Consider the following 16,805-nt stretch of genomic DNA (forward strand, 5'->3'; position numbering starts at 1 on the left):
AAAAAACCCCGTGGGTTGGATTTATAAGGAAAAAAAAACCCGTGGGTTTGACTTACCAGGATAAGCAGGGTGCTAATCATGCCTGAGGGCATTGAGGAGGCTCTGAGGGGACTCTGTGGGCTCTGAGGGGCACTGAGGGGGCATTGAGGGGGCACTGAGGGGGTATTGAGGGGGCTCTGAGGGGGCTCTGAGGGCACTGAGAGGGCACTGAAGGCACTGAGAGGGCACTGAGGGCACTGAGGGCACTGAGGGGGCTCTGAGGGGGCTGAGAGGGCACTGAGGGCACTGAGTGGGCACTGAGGGCTCTGAGGGGGCACTGAAGGGGGGCTGAGTGTGCTGAGGGGGTGCTGAGGGGGCACTGAGGGGGCACTGAGGGGGCATTGAGTGGGCTCTGAGGGGGCTCTGAGGGCACTGAGGGGGCACTGAGGGGGCTCTGAGGGGGCTGAGAGGGCACTGAGAGGGCACTGAGGGGGCTGAGAGGGCACTGAGGGCACTGAGTGGGCACTGAGGGGGCACTGAGGGGGGGCTGAGTGTGCTGAGGGGGTGCTGAGGGGGCACTGAGGGGGCACTGAGAGGGATTTGAGGGGGCACTGAGGGGGGCTGAGTGTGCTGAGGGGGCACTGAGGGGGCACTGAGGGAGCTGAGGGCGCTGAGAGCTCTGAGTGGTTACTGAGGGGTCTTTGAGGGGACTCAGTGGGCTCTGAGGGCACTGAGGGGACACAGAAAGCGCTGAGGGCTCTGATGGGGCTCTGAGGGGGCTCTGAGTGGGCACTGAGGGGGCACTGAGGGAGCACCGAGGGGGCACCGAGGGGGCACTGAGGGGGCACTGAGGTGGTTCTGAGGGGTCACTGAGGCGGCTCTGAGGGGGCCCAGGGGGCTCTGAGGGGGCACTGAGGGGGCTCTGAGGGGGCTCTGAGGGGGCACTGAGGGGGCACTGAGAGGTCACTGGGGCGGCTCTGATGGGGCACTGAGGGGGCACTGAGGGGTCACTGGGGCGGCTCTGAGGGGTCACTGGGGCAGCTCTGAGGGGGCACTGAGGCGGCTCTGAGGGGGCACTGAGGCGGCTCTGAGGGGGCTCTGAGGGGGCTCTGAGGGGGCACTGAGGGGGCACTGAGGGGGCACTGAGGGGGCACTGAGGGGGCACTGGGGCGGCTCTGAGGGGGCACTGAGGGGGCACTGAGGGGGCACTGAGGGGGCACTGAGGCGGCTCTGAGGGGGCACTGAGGGGGCTCTGAGGGGGCACTGAGGGGGCACGCGCGCCCCGCGTGCGCGGCAGGGGGCGCCAGGGAGCGCGCGAGCGGGCGGGCGGCGCTCATTGGTGGCGGCGGCGGCCGCAGCGCTGAGCGGCGCCTCGCGATTGGCCCGCAGGTGCGGGCCGGGAGGGGCGGGGCGCGCGGGGGTACATAAAGAGGCAGCGGCGCCGCCACGGCGCAGACGTTGTGGGTGTCGCGGGCGCGGTCGGAGCGGAGCCGAGCGGGGCTCAGCCCGAGCCCCAGCGGCGCTGGCAGCAGCAGCGGCAGCGGCCCCTCCGAGTGTGTGTGACAGCGGCGGCGGCGGTGCTGGCTGTCCCCAGCCATGCTGTGCTATGTGACCAGGCCGGACGCGGTGGTGATGGAGGTGGAGGTAGAGGCGAAAGCCAACGGCGAGGACTGCCTCAACCAGGTGAGAAGGGCAGGTGGGTGTAGCGGCGGTGCCCCCCAACGCGAGTGAGCCGCGGGCAGCCCCTCGGTCTGCTCCCGGGGCTGGGCCGTGCGGGGGCGGCCGGCGGTGGGGGCGGGGAGCGCCGCAGCCTCGGGGTTTGTGGTTTGTTGCGTTGGCTTTTTTTTTTTTTTTCCATTTCGCTGTTTTTGGCCACCCCGCCTCGCTGTGTGGCGGGCGCTGCAGGCCCTGCCGCCGCATCCCGCGGGAAGGGCCCCGGGAAGCGGCACGAGTGGTACCCGGGGCGGGGGATGCGCCGCCCGCCGCATCCAACGCTCGGGATGAGGCCGGAGCTGCTGCCCAGGTGCCTTCTCGCCCTCCATCGCCTCGGTGTGTCAGCTGGAGGGAACCACACGCAGCGGTCCGGTCTGCTGGTGGCATCTAAATAAAACTTGTGCGTGGCTGTGCTGGTTTACTCCTCCTTGCCCGGAAAGTGCTGCTGGCTGAGATGTTGAATAGAATCACAAAATGAACTGGGTTGGAAGAGACCTCTGAGATCATCAAGTCCAACCCTTGATCCAACCACACTGTGATCACCAGATCATGGCACTCAGTGCCACATCCAGTCTCATCCTAAACACCTCCAGGGATGGGGAATCCACCCCCTCTCTGGGCAGGCCATTCCAATGCCTGAGCACTCTCTCTGCAAAGAATTTCTTTCTGATATCCAACCCTGGCAGAGCTTATCCTGCAGATACTCTCCTCTTTTGGAAATCTGCTGACCCTCTGAAGTGCCTGTCCTTGGGGTGAGATTTGGACTGTGGAAATCCATGTGCTTTTCAGCTAGTGGAGAAATTCCTAGTTCATGCTTGGCGTTTCTCTCTGTGCTGTTTTGTATGCAACCTAAAATCCAAGTAATCCTTTGTATGAAGGTGCTGACAGCAGGATTTTGTGTGTGAGTGTGTTTTAAGTGAGCAGTCTGACACAGCACTTCAGGTGTTATTTTTCATTGTTTTGGTGTAGCCTCATTATAGAGAACCTCCTTCTTTCAGGTTTGCAGAAGGCTGGGGATTATAGAAGTTGATTATTTTGGACTGCAGTTCACTGGCAGCAAAGGGGAGAATCTATGGCTGAATTTGAGGAACAGGATTTCCCAGCAGATGGATGGTTTGGCCCCTTATCGATTGAAACTGAGAGTCAAGTTTTTTGTTGAGCCACATCTTATCTTGCAGGAACAGACAAGGTAAAGTAAACATGGCTGTAAGTAGATTTATTGTAATACTTTGGTTTCAGCTTCTGTAATTTATGAAAGGGATTGCACGCTTTTGTTTGGTGATTTTTTTAAAATCTTTTTGCCAGACTTTTCTGTGGAGTTTTAAGATCTTAGTGTTAAGTTTGTTTGTTATTAAATAGTTAAACTAGTAACATTAAATATAGTGTAGAGCTACCAGTAAGTAACGAGCGTGGGTGATTCTGTGAGTGCTGAAAGAAACTAAACTTTTCCTCTGGTGTTTGTGTGTCCGATAGTAACCCCTGCTCTGTGGTGTTACTTTAGGTCATTCTGAACGGCTGGTACAGAGAGGCAGGAAACAATTCCTCCCACAGAGCAAAAAAACTCGCTGGATTCCTTTTGGTCTGGTGTTGTGTTACAGTAACTTTCAAATAGCTCCAGGCCCTGGGAGGCTACAAAAGAAACAGCTGTTTTGCTTCTTCTCTGGCCAGTCCTCTTACTGTTACACTGTTAGTAAATCAGAGTATTATTATACTATTAGTAAATCAGAATTAGTCTTCTAAGTGCTTGCTTTTACTCCTTGGGTTTGTTTACCACATGAGTTGCACGTGTATTTAGTGGAATTAATTTTTCCATATAGTTTTCAATGATAAAGTTAAATAAATTGGGCCAGTTGAAATCCACTATCTATGTGATAGTGCCAAAACACGTTTTCACTCCTCTCCTTAACTTGGTATTTCCAAAATCCTTAAATTAGTCCTTTCAGAGGTTAAGACCCAGCTTCAAGTTCCTTATTTTGGAAAAATAAATTCTACTATCCACAGCATGTCTTTAGGCTCTTTTTGAGTGTTTTTCCCTAAATAAACTTGTCCTCTTATTTAAATATTCTCAGTAAGTATAAAACCAAATAACAAAGGGCTTTTATGTAGAACAAAAGGAGCCACAGAAATGCTACCTAAGGGAGGCAGGAGAGATAACCCTGAGCATGTTGGATGTGTCTCCACTAAGAATTGTAGAAAATCTGAGAAAACCTAAAACTGGCCTTTTTTCTGCTATCATTGATGAATGCTTGCTCAGCTTTGCAGGGTTTTTGCAGATGTCTGTTCCTGCCTGTCAGTGCAAGACTTGGCAGGTGGTGCAATAAACAGCCTGAACTGGTGAAACGTTGCCCAAGGGCCCCAAAGACCAGGCTGTGTGGCTAAAATGGAACAGCTACATCAAAGCAGAGAGTATTTCTCGACTTTAAAGGGATGTAGGTGGGACAGGCTTTCTTTTATGTGTTAATTATGACTGTTCTGAAGCTCGTATTAATTTTAAAGTTAATTGAGGCTCATTCATGAAAAGAATTATCTTGTAAACAAATACAAGTTGTACATCAGTCTGCAAGAACTGCCTTTTAGTTGTGTACACTCAGTAATCTTACCAGCAGCAGACCTAGAAATCCAGTGCCTGTGGTTAATGTCTATTCCTGTGTTGTTGACAATGAGTTCCAGTAAATTTACTTTTTTCCTGCTCATTTCTGGTTGAGGATCACATGCACGTAATTGAATTCATACTTAGTTTGTGTGTGAGCATGTGTGGTGTCAAGGAGAAGAACAAAAACTTGTTGAGCCTGTTGCTGAACTCAAAAATCAATACATATGTCATGGCATTGCAGGGATTAGCTGCACAGTTAGAGCTGACACCTTGTTTGTTTCCTTTACCTGCAAAGTCAGAGTGCTGGTTGATGAAGGGAGGGATGGGGTGTCCCCGGGTTGAGGGGGAGAGGGGGGGACACGGGGTGTCCCCGGGTTGAGGGGGAGAGGGGGGGACACGGGGTGTCCCCGGGTTGAGGGGGAGAGGGGGGGACACGGGGTGTCCCCGGGTTGAGGGGGAGAGGGGGGAGGACACGGGGTGTCCCCGGGTTGAGGGGGAGAGGGGGGGGGACACGGGGTGTCCCCGGGTTGAGGGGGAGAGGGGGGAGGACACGGGGTGTCCCCGGGTTGAGGGGGAGAGGGGGGGGGACACGGGGTGTCCCCGGGTTGAGGGGGAGAGGGGGGGGGACACGGGGTGTCCCCGGGTTGAGGGGGAGAGGGGGGGGGACACGGGGTGTCCCCGGGTTGAGGGGGAGAGGGGGGGGGGACACGGGGTGTCCCCGGGTTGAGGGGGAGAGGGGGGGGGACACGGGGTGTCCCCGGGTTGAGGGGGAGAGGGGGGGGGGACACGGGGTGTCCCCGGGTTGAGGGGGAGAGGGGGGGGGACACGGGGTGTCCCCTGGCTGAGGGGGAGAGGGGGGGGACACGGGGTGTCCCTGGTTTGACTGATATACTGGGGTGTTCCTGGCAGAGCTGTTGCCTCCTGGTCCTGTGTGTGAAGAACAGTGGGGAAATCTCCCTGTCTTTTGCTTGCTGCCTTTGATGCAGTTTTTGCATATAAATTAGATGCATGTTGAGACTGCTTTTGGGATCTGGGAAGCTGCAAGTCATTTTAATTTCTGTTGATGTGCCTCATCATGATTATAATGGCAGGTGTTGTGCCCGAGTTGTTACAACGTCTTTTCTGTGTTCCTGGGAAGCTTTGCCAAGCCCAGTTGCTTCATTAGAGGTCTTTGCTTTGCACTTCAACTTAGAACTCAGGTGTGTGTTTGTGGCAGTGCTATAGTCAGGTTTGTACACGCTGTGAAAGCTGATCTGGCAACTCAACTTCTGCCTCTGTTATCTCTAATCAGCCAGTGAAGATCCCAGGCTCGTGCATTTTAACCCTCTTGTGCAAGGAGCCTTCTTGTTACAGGGCACAAGGGCAGGTTCTGATGGTCCCTCTGACCACTTGGCATCAAACCACCTTCTCTAAGCACTTTGGGAACTGGAGAATTGGATGGAAAAACTTCCTTGCTCTTTTCCTTTCACAGGGTTAAAAGCAATTTATTTCTGTTCTTCGGATCTCAGTATCTATGACTTTTTTATTTGACTGCTTAGAACTGGATTTCATCACGTGATTTCATAGTTTAGAATTGTTTTCAAGGGAATGGAAGTGTTTCAGTGCAAGGATGTCATTCATGTTTAATCTGCTGCTGTCAGAGTTTTGCAAACAAGTCTGAAATGTGAACATTGTGCTGCTGGAGAGAAGTTGGAATATCTGCACATTTCCCTTTGAATGGAAAATCACATTGCCTTGGAAAGGGCTCCTTTTTGCTTAAAGATACATGGGATGGTCCAAGATTGAGATCATAAGCTCTGGCTTTGTTTTGTTTTCTGTATTTTTTGATAGGTTGTGCAACAGTTAGAAGAATAATTGAACAATTTTTGGAGCACTGTAAAGTTTACCCAGATGTAAATCAAAATGGGCAAAGTCATTTCACTTGTGCAACATGACTGAAAATCAAATATTCATGTGCAAGCCACGATGATTTAAAATAAATCAAATTCTAACAAACCACAGAGTATCATGGAGCTTTCTAAAGAGATGGATTTTTCCAGCCTTGACAGTGACAATTGTTTTGGAGGCTGTTCAAAGGTGTGTTTGTGTTTGGTGGTGTTTGAATTATGTTTACAAAGTGTGTTGTTTTTGCAGGGCTGTCCAGTTGTGCTGATGAATTACCTGAAATCAAGAACAGGCTTGTAAAAGGTTGAGCAGTCAATAAGTGAAGTAGAAAATGAGAAAAACATCCTTTTATCCTGTAGCATTGTCTGCAGTGACATTTTTGCTCCAGTGCAATAAAAATCTGCTCTAATAAGACACTGGGGTGAGTTTAATGGATGTGTTTGGATAAATCAGAGTTAAGGACCTTTCACCCACTCTGAGAGCAAACAAGACAAAGATACCAACGAGCATTAATTATACACTTTGCTTTTTCTTATGGGGTGGCCTCACAGCTGCTTTTAAAACAGAATTATATAGATTTTGAGATCTTTATGTTTAGGAAGAATGATTATGCTTAATTTTGATTCCTTTAGATTATAGAGAGTTGTAAATTTACTTAACAGTAGGAAAAGAGCCTTAACTGAGGTAAGGGGTGTCACACCCAAGGAACTGCCTGTTCTTTGGGGTTTATACTCACATTATTTCCAGTAGTCTGGCAAGAAAATGAGGCTTTTTGGCTCTTCTTCAAGTTTAGGAACCATTAGTCATATGCAGATAGTTTATTTTTTTTATAAAGGATTGGGTTTTGTGACTTTTTCCACTGAGAGCTTAAAGTCTTCAGCTTTCTATTCCTTCTTTTCTTGTTTTTATAAAAAGTAGCAGAAACTATTACCAGTAGTGCAGTTTGATTCCTAATGCACATAACTGTCCTCAGGGAGTTACAAAATAAATTAATTTTGTGTTACATACACTCAACACTTCACAGTGATGTTGTTGTGGAGTTCTTGCCAGTCCAGGTGGGTGAACACTGGGATTGCCTCCTGATGGGTGAAGTTCAGAGTCAGGAAGGTTTAAAGATGAAATGAAGCTTTGGCAAGAGTAGTAAAAAGTGCAGAATGTGCCAAGGGAATGTTGGATCTGGGAGAGTTCAGGTATTAAAAAATGCACCTTTTGTCTGACTTGAGTCACTTCTCACATTTGTAACAGGTAATATTGATGTATCTTGTGTAACTGAGGTGGGGAATGATGCAGAAACACAAACATTTTGTGTCTTGTATGGTGAATAAACTAAGCTATTTTACCAGCAGTGCTGGAAATGTAACCTTGGGAAACTTACAAACAGCTCAGTTTCCTTCACAGCTCGTTGTTCTAAAGCTTGCCAGGTACAAATTCACTGAGTGTAAAATACCAGTGCTGAAATACTCATTTTTTTTCAAGGAATTATCTTCTTATGCATAACCTGACTGGCTCTAGAGATGGGGAAAAAAAAACTTTAACAAATTGGTTGGTTGGGGGCCTTTTTTTTTTGTTTTGGTTGGGGGCCTTTTTTTTTTGTTTTAGTTGGGGGCTTTTTTTTTTGTTTTAGTTGGGGGCTTTTTTTTTTGTTTTAGTTGGGGGCTTTTTTTTTTGATTGGGGGGGTTTTTTGGGTTGGTTTGGGGGCCTTTTTTTTGGGGTTGGTTTGGGGGCCTTTTTTTTTGGGGGTTGGTTTGGGGGCCTTTTTTTTTGGGGTTGGTTTGGGGGCCTTTTTTTTTGGGGTTGGTTTGGGGGCCTTTTTTTTTGGGGTTGGTTTGGGGGCCTTTTTTTTGGGGGTTGGTTTGGGGGCCTTTTTTTTGGGGGTTGGTTTGGGGGCCTTTTTTTTTTTTGGGTTGGTTGGGGGCCTTTTTTTTTTTTGGGGTTGCTTTGGGGGCCTTTTTTTTTTTTGGGGTTGCTTTGGGGGCCTTTTTTTTTGGGTTGCTTGGGTTGGGGGCCTTTTTTTTTTTTGGGTTGCTTGGGTTGGGGGCCTTTTTTTTTTTTGGGTTGCTTGGGTTGGGGGCCTTTTTTTTTTTTGGGTTGCTTGGGTTGGGGGCCTTTTTTTTTTTTGGGTTGCTTGGGTTGGGGGCCTTTTTTTTTTTTGGGTTGCTTGGGTTGGGGGCCTTTTTTTTTTTTGGGTTGCTTGGGTTGGGGGCCTTTTTTTTTGGGGGGGTTTTTTAGCCAGAGATTCCAAGAGAGGAGGGATGGGGGATTGTTTAGAAGTGATCAGGTCACAATCTAATTCACAAAAACTGGCAAAGATACTCTCTGTGTAACTAATACTTTCTGTGTCAGTAACAGAATCTGTAAAAGGCCAGGTTTTCTGCAGATTAACTGGTGGGTCCTTCAGAATTTGCAGAATTAGACAGGGAACAGCCTGAAGGCTCCTATTGCTGTAGTTTTGCTTGGCTGTATTCAGCAATAAAAACATTCTTATGCCTTTAAGGATCAAAAATCACTGTTTAGTTTTGTGTAAAAAATATCAGTCTGGTTTTATAATTGAATTCTGGCCAGTGTCATGTTCTGAAGCCTTGAAGGGGGTGATTTTAGCAAGGATATCAGTGTAATTTTGGAGAGTGCAATGTGAGCATGGTTGGCTGGGCTAATCCAATCCCTTCTTCAGGTGTATAAAATGTTGGCAACCCTCAGTCTTCCAATTTCTGTGTGCCTTTCCTTCAGCAAACACACTCGGACTCAAAAGGGGAAAACCAGCAGTGAATTTGCTGTCTGAACCTCAGACTGAAGATAAAACATTGAGGTGTGGCAGCTGGAAATGTGTTCCAGCTAATGAGAATAAATTTGTCAGCTCTTCCTTTGAAATGCTGTATTTGTAATTAGTGCTCAGTTAAAGTGACTGACAATCCTGTTCTGGTGGTGTCAGGGGGTTAAGAGTGCATGAGAAGGTGTTTATTTAAGGAAATGTTGATTGGAGTTGGGGAAATGTCCAAATGAATTCATTTTGGACATGGTGCTGTAGTAATTTATCAAGTTCTTGGGGTTTATGGACTGACTAAAGAGTCTGTGCAACCAAAATGTGTCTTTCTGTGGCCCAGAGCAGAAGATCTGTGAAAGAATCAGCAAGGTGGGAGAGAGGGATTGGAGCAGAGGTTTGCATCTTTGGGGCTGGGATCTTTAGTTGCAACACTTACCACAGTAAAGCCAAGAATGAATATGAACTTTGCAAGTTCTGTAATTGCTCATAGTGCTGAAAAAAGAGTCCTGCTTGCCCTGTTGTATAAAGGGATTGTAGAATGGTACAACAATATAGGTGAGATACCACCCAAAATTCCCACTGCCAGGAGAGCTAATCACTTACTGGCATCTTCAGTGATGACTCAATAGATTTTTTTTCTTAAAAGTAGATTAATCTTAATTTTAGACAAGTCCATGTCCCATTCCTGTGGACACCAAACCATGTCACTGTGGGTGCTGGGCTGCTTTTACTGAAATATTTTTTCAGTGATAAATAATTCTGCAGTTGGTGTTCATAAATATATTGAGTCTTAACAACAAATGGTAAGAAATTTGTGTCCCCTGAGGGAAGACAAGGATGATTCTGAAGAAGGTCCTGTAGGGGAAATCAACATGCTGCTGTTAATGTTGGTGGAAGTGTTAATTTGTCTGTTAAATGACCTGTTAGACAATTAAGAGCAACTCTGTGAATGTTCAGCAAGTTGTCAAACTTGAAGTTACTCAGAGTGACTAAGTGGTGTTAGGAGTTAAAGCAATCCTTATTCTTAAGACCATGATTAAAGTGCTTATTTTTTTTAATAGTACTTTTAGGTACCATTTTCAGTCTCAGTGAATAATAAGATGGAGCCTTTTCCTTTCCCTTGTGCCAGACTTTATCTACAGATTTCTGATTACCAAACTAATTGTTACCAAACATTTGAGTTGTTATTTGCTATGTCTTGATTACAAACATCATCCAGCAACTGCAATGTCTCTGATTCTGTTGCAGGCACATGTTTTTCTTGCATATAAAAGAAGACCTTCTCTCTGGCAACCTTCAGTGCTCCTCAGAGCAGGCAATTGAGCTCAGTGCACTGTTGGCACAGATGAAGTTTGGAGACTACAACCAGAACACTGCCAAGTACAGCTATGAGGAGTTGTGTGCAAAAGAGCTCACCACGACCATTCTGGAGAGGTAAAGAGTGCAGTGATACAGCTGCTTTCTGGGCACCAACAGCCTTGTAATGCCCTTAACTGCTGGTGCTGTAGTGTGAAATAATAGTTTGGGTATCTCTGGACATCAGAATACAACCTGAATGATGTTCTGGTAACAGCTGGTTTTTGAGCTCAGTTATCAGGTGGTTTTTGTTGTGGTTTTTTTTTTGGTGTACTTTGTATGTCTGGGGGTGCATTTTGTATGTCTGGGGGTGCATTTTGTATGTCTGGGGGTGCATTTTGTATGTATGGGGGTGCATTTTGTATGTATGGGGGTGCATTTTGTATGTATGGGGGTGCATTTTGTATGTATGGGGGTGCATTTTGTATGTATGGGGGTGCATTTTGTATGTATGGGGGTGCATTTTGTATGTATGGGGGTGCATTTTGTATGTATGTCTGGGGGTTTTTGTTGTTGTTGTTTTAAAACAAAAGCTGCTGAAACTCCAGTACTTGAGGAAATACAGATATCCAAGCACCTGGAGCAGGGGAATAAATTCTAAGTATGTCTTAGGTCTACACTTCTAAATGAAAGTAGCAAGAATTTATCTGGCTTAGAATCCTTACTCTGAGAAGTAAACAATTCTCAAATACCTTCATAGCTCAGTTCCTGACTCTCAGGAAACTTTGTGTGTGATACTTTGGTGTGGTTTATTTTCAGGGATAAACTTAGTGGTGGTTCAGGGAAATATTTTGCAGGGTGGTGGTGTTAGTTGGAGAGCCTTGATCACATGTAGCTTTTTCATTTCTAAGCCATTCTCAGGATGTTTTGGCAGTTCTCAATTATTTCCAGTTCACAATTACTGGAAATCTACAGGCAGCCAAAGCAGGTCAGGAGCATTTAATAATCTCTTTAACTGATCATCTAAAAACCTGTGCTAAAACAAGCTGCTGACAGTAACAACATACACTGAACTCACCTATTAATGTTTTTCTCACAGCATTATTGCCAAGCACAAGGAGCTGGAAGGTCTCAGTCAGGCATCTGCTGAATACCAGATCCTGCAGATTGTCACCACACTGGAGAACTACGGGGTGGAGTGGCACTCAGTGAGAGACAGTGAGGGGCAGAAACTCCTCATTGGTGTTGGCCCTGAAGGCATTTCCATCTGTAAAGATGATTTCAGCCTCATCAACAGGTATGTGCTCTGTGGAACCAGTTGCATGATTGATTTTTTTTTTAAAGCACTGAGCATGCCTTTAGTTTTCATATAAATACACAAAACTGCTCTGTGGGCTGCTAAAAATGGCTGTAGGGCCTGAGGGCACCACCTGCTTATAATCAGGGTAACAATGGCCTTAATACTCTTGATTTTTGTGTATTTTTGAGGCAGCATCTTCAACCCAGCACTGCTGACAACAGAGATCATTGTAACTTCTGATAAAAGTGCACTGTAGTAGTTTGTGGAAAATGCTCTTATCCTTAAAAGCTAAATAACCTTTTTTTAATACTAACACATAGGATTGCTTATCCTGTTGTTCAAATGGCAACCCAATCTGGGAAGAATGTGTACCTGACTGTCACCAAGGAGTCTGGGAACAGTGTGGTTCTCTTGTTCAAGATGATCAGCACAAGGGCAGCCAGTGGACTCTACAGAGCCATCACAGAGACTCATGCATTTTACAGGTCAGTATTGCCACCAGTCACCTCCCCTGCTGCTGCTGCTCCTCTCCACTCTGCAGGCCAAGAGATTCAGCAGCCTGGGGTCTGACTGCACCTTGGAAATGCAGCCTCTGCTTTCTCTGAAGTCCAGAAGCTGAGCAGGTTTTTGCTGCTTTCTGTTTTGTGGGAAAGTAAGCAAAGTTTTTGCACCATGAATTACAGCACTTCAGAATGTAAAGTCTTTATGTTCCTCAGTACTTGATAAACAACATGTACTTTTGTTGTCCCTATGTAAGGGGGAGAATGAGAGCAATGGAGAAGATCCTGTCACTCAGAATATGTAGATTGTAGAATCATAGAATGGATTGGGTTGGAAAAGACCTCCCAGATCATCAAGTCCAACCCTTGGTCCAACTCCAGTCCCTTTACCAGATCATGGCACTCAGTGCCATGGACAATCTCAGTTGAAAAACCTCCAGGGATGGGGAATCCACCCCCTCTCTGGGCAGCCCATTCCAATCCCTGAGCACTCTCTCTGTAAGGAATTTCTTTCTGCTCTCCAACTTCAGTTTCCCCTGGCAGAGCTTGAGCCCATCATGCCCCCTTGTCCTATTGCTGAGTGCCTGGGATCCCTTATGTGGCTCCTCCAGTTGTTACCTGTATGCCACCTTCCATCCCATGTATTTAAATCTTCTTACAGTCCCCCTGCACCTCCCCACTGTCCCTGTCCTACTGCCCTTTGAGGCAGGGGTGCTACAATCATTTCTTGATGGCTGATTGTGACAAACCCCCTTTCATTCCTCCTGTGATGTCCAACACTGGTCAGCAGGACTAGCTGTCAAAGACACTTAGCAGTGTTTCCTCAAAATTCACATACTATTTCAATTACTTTTTGATCTGCATCTCTGCTTTTGACTTTAGCTGTCCTCTGCAATTTCTGATTTTAATTCAAGCAGAATTTTAGTTTGGCAATAGCACTTGGTTATAAACTTAGAACTTGGACCTTGGGCCCTGTGAAGTTCTCATGTTGTTTGGTTTTTTCCCGTGTTGCCTGGAGAAGTGATAGGCCTTAATAGGCTTCTGCAGATTCAACTCCATCACTGAAATATGTGACAAGCATTAGGGGAGCTGAAATTCTCAGTGGCAAATACAAATGCCTCAGTTCTCTGTGCTGCATTCTCACTGGTTCTCTTCAGAATAATGTAATACTGGTATGTGAAGTACTGGGTGGAAATTTGGTTCAAAGTATCACTTGGCTTTGAGAGTCAAAATTGAGAGCCTCTCTAAATCAAGAGATGGTGTACCCAGACTCTTAATTTGAGCTCTTCAGGGCAGTGTTTGGAGATTGCCATGCAAAAATAGAGGTGTTGCCAGGCTCAACTGTGGATTAAGCAAGTGTTTGCTGTTTGTCAGCATAAGGCTTTGAGTCCCTTCCATGGATTGACTCCATTTTGCTGGACACTTCACACTTGGGAGATGTAAAGTACCTGCCACATTTCCATTTGACACTTTTCAAAGTAGAGTTGTCATGCAAACAGAGCTTCAATATTACCTGTGACTGTTCTCTTTGCTTTAATTTCAGTGCTGTTCAACTTTGGTAACAAATTACTGTAGGGAGGTCTTTACTGGTGTGAACTAACCAAGTCTGGGTTTGTCTGATTGCCTTGTAGGTGTGACACTGTCACCAGTGCTGTCATGATGCAGTACAGTCGAGACCTGAAGGGTCACCTTGCATCTCTCTTCCTGAATGAAAACATCAATCTTGGCAAAAAGTACGTCTTTGACATCAAGAGAACATCCAAAGAAGTCTATGACCATGCAAGGCGAGCTCTCTACAACGCTGGCATTGTGGATCTGGTTTCAAGGAGTGACCAAACCCCCCCCAGCTCCCCCCTGAAGTCCTCAGAGAGCAGCATGAACTGTGACAACTGCGAGGGGCTGAGCTGCCAACAGACCAAAGCCCTGCAGGAGAAGCTGCGCAAGCTCAAGGAGTCCATGCTGTGTATGGTGTGTTGTGAGGAGGAGATCAACTCCACCTTCTGCCCCTGTGGCCACACGGTTTGCTGCAAGTCCTGTGCTTCCCAGTTACAGGTAAATGCAATGCCATTGTTGTGTGGAAGGTTTGGGGGTTTGTGTATTTAATGGTCATACATTAATATGTTCATGCTGATGTAGGAAGATTTATTTTTTTAAATTTTGTTTGTGGGAAACTGTTTTTCAAGGACCATTCTGTCTGGATGATGTGGATGATGTTCTAACAACTTGGCAGTGAGGCAAAGAATGAGCTGCATGCTCCTCACAACACCCTTAGTATTGGGATTATATGGGATTATATGGTTTCTATTACATTGGGATGATCATAGAATGGATTGGGTTGGAAAAGACCTCTGAGATCATCCAGTCCAACCCTTGGTCCAACTCCAGTCCCTTTACCAGATCATGGCACTCAGTGCCATGGCCAAGCTCAGTTGAAAAACCTCCAGGGATGGGGAATCCACCCCCTCTCTGGGCAGCCCATTCCAATCCCTGAGCACTCTCTCTGCAAAGAAGTTTTTTCTGATCTCCAAGTTCAATTTCCCCTGGCAGAGCTTGAGCCCATCGTGCCCCCTTGTCCTATTGCTGAGTGCCTGGGAGAAGAGACCAAGCCCCACCTGGCCAGAACTTCCCTTCAGGCAGTTCTAGACAGTGCTGAGAGTGGTTTTACTGTGTACATGGAGGGAAGTGTCCAGTTATTGCAGAGACTCAAAATACAAAGTAAACTGACCTCCTGATGTTTCTCCTTTCCAGTCGTGTCCTGTTTGCAGATCCCGTGTGGAGCATGTCCAGCATGTGTACCTGCCAACCCACACCAGTCTTCTCAATCTGACTGTGATATGATCTGCAGACACACTTTAACCCATCATGGACTCTTCAAACTGCACTAATATGAAATGAAATGCAACCACTGATTGTGAAGAAGGCAATCACTGGCACCTATCCACGATCAAAATCATTCTTCATTCAGCATGTCCAGAATGGTTTGGGACATCTGAGAGCAGAAGTAGAACGAGTTCATGTTACCTAAAAGGAGAAAGATCCGTAAGTTTGTAGCATGGCAGTGTTGCCACAGAGCTGGCTAACCCTGGGGAAATGTGTACACATGGAAGTGTACCCAGTGCAAGCAATGCAGCCTTTTCCTTTACATTCTCCAAATCCTTTTTTTAGTACAGTTGCAGTGTTTATTTTAATAGCAAGACTTAGCTTTTACAAGTACCAGTTTAGTAGGGCTCATGGCTTCAGCTTTTAGTGAACTGCTTTAAAGAGGAGAGAACTTTACAAAAAAAGGTTTAAACTGAAGTTATATGGCTTCATCAGGTAGCTGTGTTTAACTCAGAATTCTATTAATAGACAGCAACTCTGAGGGAATAGCTTAGAGTTGGTTACTCTCCAGGTGTTGAAGGTGGGTCAGGAAAGTCTTGTGTGTTTGGCAGAGTCCTGTGGGCCTTCATTCCCAGCTCTCAGTGGGCAGGATCCTCCCAGTGTCCCACACCCAGCCTGGCTGGTGCTCCCAGGAGCTGTAATCAGCCTCCCTTCCAGTTGGTTTTATTTTTGGGGACTGATTTTAAACTGTTAAACTCCATACCATTAATTTTGAAAATAAGGGTTGTGTATGATTTTAAATGCTTTCTTCAGTTAGCATCTTTATGGGGTAGGTAATTTCCTGCTAAAATGTTTTTAATTTCCACCCCCCTACTTGGGCATTTTGGGCTCTGGTTTCCCAGTGTCTTCTCCAGGGTACAGAGGGAACTGGAGACCATGTTTGGGTGCAATACTGGCTTAATCAAAGCTAGAAAACTACACTGTCACTTTACTGAAATTTTCTGACTATACTTTTCATATTGCCTTAATGTAGCAGTAAATGTGTGTTTATGCATCTGTTTCTTTGCACAGACATTTTGTCAAAATATTAAAACTCTACTTTTTTATGACACATTAGCATATAAACCTTACTCTAAGAGGGTATTTATTTTTTCACTTTGTAAAGAAAATTTTGTTTCCTCATGAAGCAAGAGCTTTGTCCTATATCGTAGGCAGCTTCTGTCTTTTTATATTCAGATTAATAAAGGACTTTAAAAAACCTACTTTGTGTTATTGCTAAGAGTGATTTTGTTCTGAAGCTCATCTGGGGCATTACTGAAGTGGAAATACACCATGAATATTTTCATGTTTATGGTTTTGAATGTTTGAGGTAATGAAGCTTCCTGAGGTGTGTGCAAGGGCAGAAAAGGGGAATGACACAACCCAGTTTGTTCAGGCAGAGAACTTTGACAGCTGCCATATTCCAACTGTAAAATACCCTTCAGAATTGACTTTGTTGAGAACTTTCCTACAGAAAACTGCCCCAAAATATATGGGGTATATCCCAGTGGTATGAGAGAGAGGAAAGAATGCAGCTTGAGCCTGGAGTTGGAGTTTCAGGCAGCCTGTCTAGGTGTTCTTAATTACAGAAGTGCTGGTGTCTTTTTTGACTGGAGCTATTCAGATTTCCCAAATTATTACTTTATTTTGAAGAGATGGTGCTTGAACACTTCCCAGGGGTTCTGTGCCATGGACAAGGAATGGGTATGGAAATGTGTTCAGAGAAGACTGTCCAGCTCCTGTACCAGCAACAGTAGTGCTTGAGCAACCCTTCCAAATTATGGTACTGACCTCTAATCCATTATCTTGTGGCAGCTGCATCAAATGGATTGCAAATTAATATAAATAGATGTTAATACAGACATCTGATTTAAAGCTTGCAACATGATCAAGCTGTTAAAATAGGCAAGCATGAGCTA

General features: G+C 46.2%; 1 protein-coding gene across 1 annotated transcript; it reads left to right on the forward strand.

Moving 5' to 3' along the window:
- The first annotated feature begins 1,445 nt into the window (after positions 1-1,445).
- MYLIP (myosin regulatory light chain interacting protein) lies at positions 1,446-16,109 on the forward strand. Its single transcript, XM_071553212.1, has 7 exons — positions 1,446-1,662; positions 2,691-2,881; positions 10,180-10,365; positions 11,327-11,524; positions 11,848-12,012; positions 13,659-14,079; positions 14,776-16,109. The coding sequence occupies exons 1-7, from the start codon at positions 1,576-1,578 to the stop codon at positions 14,863-14,865; spliced, it is 1,338 nt and encodes a 445-aa protein (XP_071409313.1). The 5' UTR covers positions 1,446-1,575; the 3' UTR covers positions 14,866-16,109.
- The last annotated feature ends 696 nt before the right edge of the window (positions 16,110-16,805 follow it).

This window comes from Pithys albifrons, chromosome 4 (assembly GCF_047495875.1).
Source record: "Pithys albifrons albifrons isolate INPA30051 chromosome 4, PitAlb_v1, whole genome shotgun sequence".
Taxonomy (NCBI): Eukaryota; Metazoa; Chordata; class Aves; order Passeriformes; family Thamnophilidae; genus Pithys; species Pithys albifrons.